Below are 5,327 nucleotides of genomic sequence, written 5' to 3' on the forward strand. Positions count from 1 at the left end.
GTAGCTATATTAGCACAATTACTTGCTTTCATGCCCTGTATTGAGAAGGGTGGTAAATATATTACAGTCCAAATTCCAGTTGTAAAGGTGGCGTCTCCGCCAGCTGAGAAGCCACTTTCCACTTCTCGGTCTGCAGCCTTGTACATTATGGCACATTCAAGCGCATACAAGTACTTTTTAACTGTTGTGAGAGTTTCTGCTTCTACTGTCCTTCAATACGAAGTCTTACAACACCCAGGTTAAAGTCCAACAGGTTTGTTTCGATGTCACTAGCTTTCGGAGCGCTGCTCACCCTGAGGAAGGAGCAGCGCTCCGAAAGCTAGTGACATCGAAACAAACTGTTGGACTTTAACCTGGTGTTGTAAGACTTCGTACTGTGCTCACACCCAGTCCAACGCCGGCATCTCCACATCATGACTGTCCTTCAAGGCAGTGAGTTGCATATCCTCACGGTGAAAACATTTCCCCTTGCATCCCCTCTAAACCTCTTACCAGTATCCTAGTGCAGTGTTCTTCAAACTTTTTTGCCGGGGACCCATTTTTACCAACCGGCCAACCTTCGGGACCCAACCCGGCCGACCTTCGCAATGTTGCTCTGTTTATCTGGTTATAAATATGGCGGTCAATTTGGTCGCCTTCTTAATCCTAATTATGTTTACTTTAGCGTCGCAGGTATCTCTTGATACTGCAACAAGGTTCAAACCCGAATACTGATCAAATACTAACTACCAGTTAGTTAGTTCAAAGTCAATACTATTTATTTACACACAGAGTAAGATCTACTCATGCACAACAGTACTCCAACCTAAACTAACTCTAACGCCCACTTAGTCAGAGGAACAATGGCCGTTGTTCAGATCTGAGGCTGTTGGGTTCTAAGATATACAGGAGAAACAGCTAAGGTCGTCCGTCTGGTAGCGAGCGTTGACCTTGAACTTACTTGCTTCTGGTGATGCTGGTGAATGGGTCTCTCCACTTTGAGAGCCAAGTCCAAGAGAGCGAATCTCTTTTGGGGGTTCCTTCTTATACTTGGAGGGGCTTTGTGCGCTTTTAGGCGGGCCTTAAACTTGGTCCCAATTAATTGGGCCGCTTCTCGATCACTGTTATTGATCTTGACCAATAAAGGGGTGGGTGCCCTGATAGCTGGGCAGGTCTTAGGTGGCCATTGGCCTTGCTTTGTTTGTGCTTTTCGGTTGGGGAACTGGCGTTGGGATGTCTGCAATAGTATTGGTTACCTGAGTGTCATTCCTGTTTGCAGATGGCCATCATATGCTCATCGACCCATAGTTTCAATTCGTCTGGGAGCTGTTTCCCAAATACACATTTAGGCTCTGTGCCTGCATGTTTTCTAGCATTGTCCACAGTTCCCTATATTCTTTGCGAGCGTCCATTTTGTATTCTGGAAGTGGCCATCCCAGATGGCTACAGCAACCCACGCCGGCTGACCTTCGCGACCCACGCTGGCCGACCTGAGCGACCCACCATTTTCTATTACCTTGTTTGCTGCTGACAAAAATGGAGGAAATGGTTTTGGGTCCCTTTGGCCCTTGTACACGCTCCTCCAATGGAACCTGTTGGATGAAGGCGAAGCTTCCGGTGTCGGAAAGTATGGAGTCTCCATCTGTCCAAAGTTTTTGCATTTTTTTCCTGTCAGATTTTATGAAATAAAACCCCCCCGAACTTGTAAAAAAAAAATGAAAAAAATAAAAAATTAAATGAATAAAATAAATGAATAAAATGAATAACCCCGACCCGAACTTGTAAAACAAAAAGCTGCGACCGTTTGAAAAAAAAGCGGCCGCACTGCGAATGCATGCCTGATCATCGGCGCGCATGCGCATAGTTTGTACATAATTTTCTGCATGACCTCTGACCACCAGGTGGCAGGGGAACCCCATCACGTGACCCTGTGATCAGGGAGTTGGGGGGAGGCCCTACTGGGAGATAATAATAATCTTTATTGTCACAAATGGGCTTACATCATTAGCACTGCAATGAAAGTTACTGTGGAAAGCCCCTGGTTGCCACATTCCAGCACCTGTTTGAGTACATGGAGGGGAGAATTCAGAATGTTTAAATTAAATTGGGATTTGTGGGAGGAAACCAGAGCAAACCCACACAGACACAGGGAGAATGTGCAGACTCCGCACAGTGACCCAAGCCAGGAATCGAACCTGGAGCTGTGAAGCAACAGTGCGAACCACTGTGCTAACCGTGCCACCGTATTTGCAGCAGTTCCACAATAGTTGTTTAGTGTTAGTCGTTCATTGTTGAATGCAGTTGTTCTACAATAAATTATTTTAAACTACATGTTCTGTAGTTCATCATTCACTTCTGCCAGTCTACAGAACATGAGTCACATAAGTAATATTTTAACAAAGCAAGCAAGCATTGCAGAATATAATGATTTTAATATAAAGCTAGTGGATGTCTCTTTCCGAAGTTTTATTCGTAAGTAAACCAACAAGTCGACACTTTGCGCATGTATGAGGAGATGTCTGCGCATGCGTCGAGCTAGCTGCGGCCGCGGAAGCTGCGGGGGGACCCGGAAAGTGTTGTGGTAAGAGTGGCCCCTGACTGTCACATTACTGTCAGCATCCTGCTGTGGCTGTATCTGCAACCAAGTGGAGGGAGGTATTTTACCGTAAACATTAGACTGGGGCTGCCAGGTGTGAGGATCCTGGGGCGACATCGGGACTCGCGGGGGTGAAGCCTCCCCGAAGGAGCGGCTATCCGAGCGAACCAACCTGTTTAGTATCTCATGTCTGTAAATAGAAACTTGACGCAGTAATTATACGCGATGGACGCTCCTCTCAATGGGGCACACACGGGGTGAGCAGGAAAATGGGGGGCGGCTGCTGGTGAGTCCGGGTGGAGGGAGACCGGCCCTCCCGAGGACTCCACCTCCAGAGCCGCACCGAGCCCCGGGCCTCAACTCGCCCCCCCCCCCCGGCCCCGCCCCCCCCCCCCGGCCCCGCCCCCCCCCCCCCGGCCCCGCCCCCCCCCCTCGGCCCCGCCCCCCCCCCTCGGCCCCGCCCCCCCCCCCTCGGCCCCGCCCCCCCCCCTCGGCCCCTCGCCCCCGCCCCCTCCCTCGGCCCCTCGCCCCCGCCCCCCCCCCTCGCCCCCGCCCCCCCCCTCGCCCCCGCCCCCCCCCCCCTCGCCCCCCGCCCCCCCCCCTCCGCCCCCGCCCCCCCCCCCCTCGCCCCCGCCCCCCCCCCCCCTCGCCCCCGGCCCCCCCCCCCCCTCGCCCCCGCCCCCCCCCCCGCCCCCCCCCCCTCGCCCCCGCCCCCCCCCCTCGCCCCCCCCCCCTCGCCCCCCGCCCCCCCCCCCCCTCGCCCCGCCCCCCCCCCCCGCCCCCCCCCCCTCGCCCCCGCCCCCCCCCCTCGCCCCCCCCCCCCCTCGCCCCCGCCCCCCCCCCTCGCCCCCGCCCCCCCCCCCTCGCCCCCCCCCCCCGCCCCCCCCCCCCTCGCCCCCGCCCCCCCCCCCCTCGCCCCCGCCCCCCCCCCCCCTCGCCCCCGCCCCCCCCCCTCGCCCCCCCCCCCTCGCCCCCCCCCCCTCGCCCCCGCCCCCCCCCTCGCCCCCGCCCCCCCCCTCGCCCCCCCCCTCGCCCCCGCCCCCCCCCTCGCCCCCCCCCTCGCCCCCGCCCCCCCCCCCTCGCCCCCCCCTCGCCCCCCCCCCTCGCCCCCCCCCCTCGCCCCGCCCCCGCCCCCCCCCCCGCCCCCCCCCCCGCCCCCGCCCCCGCCCCGCCCCCCCCACGCCCCCGCCCCCCCCCCCCCCCCCGCCTCCCCCCCCCCCCTCGCCTCCCCCCCCCCCCCGCCTCCCCCCCCCCCCCCCCTCGCCTCCCCCCCCCCCCCTCGCCTCCCCCCCCCCCCCTCGCCTCCCCCCCCCCCCCCTCGCCTCCCCCCCCCCCCTCGCCTCCCCCCCCCCCTCGCCTCCTCGCTCCCCCCCCCCCCCCCCCGCTCCCCCCCGCTCCCCCCCCCCCCCCCCCGCTCCCCCCCGCTCCCCCCCCCCCCCCGCTCCCCCCCGCCCCCCCCGCTCCCCCCCCCCCCCCCCGCTCCCCCCCCCCCCCCGCTCCCCCCCCGCTCCCCCCCCCCCCCCGCTCCCCCCCCCCCCCCGCTCTCCCCCCCCCCCCCCCGCTCCCCCCCCCCCCCCCGCTCCCCCCCCCCCCCCCCGCTCCCCCCCCCCCCCCCGCTCCCCCCCCCCCCCCGCTCCCCCCCCCCCCCCGCTCCCCCCCCCCCCCCCGCTCTCCCCCCCCCCCCCCCCGCTCTCCCCCCCCCCCCCCGCTCTCCCCCCCCCCCCCCGCTCCCCCCCCCCCCCCGCTCCCCCCCCCCGCTCCCCCCCCCCCCCCGCTCCCGCTCCCCCCCCCCCCCCCGCTCCCCCCCCCCCCCGCTCCGCTCCCCCCCCCCCGCTCCCCCCCCCCCCCCCGCTCCCCCCCCCCCCCCCGCTCCCCCCCCCCCCCCCGCTCCCCCCCCCCCCCCCGCTCCCCCCCCCCCCCGCTCCCCCCCCCCCCCCCGCTCCCCCCCCCCCCCCCCCGCTCCCCCCCCCCCCCCCCCGCTCCCCCCCCCCCCCCCCCGCTCCCCCCCCCTCCCCCCCCCCCCCCGCTCCCCCTCCCCCCCCTCGCTCCCCCCCGCTCCCCCCCCCCCCGCTCCCCCCCCCCCCCCCGCTCCCCCCCCCCCCCCGCTCCCCCCCCCCCCCCGCTCCCCCCCCCCCCCCCGCTCCCCCCCCCCCCCCCCCCCCGCTCCCCCCCCCCCCCCCCCCGCTCCCCCCCCCCCCCCCCCGCTCCCCCCCCCCCCCCCGCTCCCCCCCCCCGCCCGCTCCCCCCCCCCCCCCCCGCCCCCCCCCTCGCTCCCCCTCCCCCCCTCGCTCCCCTCGCTCCCCCTCGCTCCCCTCCCCCCCCCCTCGCTCCCCTCCCCCCCCCCTCGCTCCCCCTCCCCCCCCCCTCGCTCCCCTCCCCCCTCGCCCCCTCCCCCCCCGCCCCCCTCCCTCCCCCCCCCCCCCTCCCTCCCTCCCCTCCCCCCCCCCTCCCTCCCCTCCCCCCTCCCTCCCCCCTCGCCCCCCTCCCTCCCCCCTCGCCCCCCTCCCCTCCCCCCTCCCTCCCCCCTCGCCCCCTCCCTCCCCCCTCGCCCCCCTCCCCTCCCCCCTCGCCCCCCTCCCTCCCCCCTCGCCCCCCTCCCTCCCCCTCGCCCCCCTCCCTCCCCCCTCGCCCCCCTCCCTCCCCCCCTCGCCCCCCTCCCTCCCCCTCGCCCCCCTCCCTCCCCCCCTCGCCCCCCTCCCCTCCCCCCTCGCCCCCCTCCTCCCCCCTCGCCCCCCTCCCTCCCCCCTCGCCC

The 5,327-nt window shown here is 67.3% G+C and overlaps 1 protein-coding gene across 3 annotated transcripts in view; it reads left to right on the forward strand.

Annotated features, from left to right (window-relative positions):
* The first annotated feature begins 2,495 nt into the window (after nt 1-2,495).
* Nucleotides 2,496-5,327, forward strand: part of pgm3 (phosphoglucomutase 3) — a 150,808-nt gene continuing 147,976 nt past the window's right edge. The window contains exon 1 of one of the 3 annotated variants that reach the window (XM_072502789.1): nt 2,496-2,560. Coding sequence is in view for 1 of the 3 variants with exons in the window: in XM_072502784.1 (XP_072358885.1) it covers nt 2,817-2,832 (16 nt within the window). In the remaining 2 variants the exon portion in view is untranslated. Of the gene's footprint in view, nt 2,635-2,707; nt 2,833-5,327 lie in introns of those variants that run through there. The other 2 variants (XM_072502798.1, XM_072502784.1) reach the window with 2 other exon arrangements.

This window comes from Scyliorhinus torazame, chromosome 1, assembly GCF_047496885.1.
Source record: "Scyliorhinus torazame isolate Kashiwa2021f chromosome 1, sScyTor2.1, whole genome shotgun sequence".
Taxonomy (NCBI): Eukaryota; Metazoa; Chordata; class Chondrichthyes; order Carcharhiniformes; family Scyliorhinidae; genus Scyliorhinus; species Scyliorhinus torazame.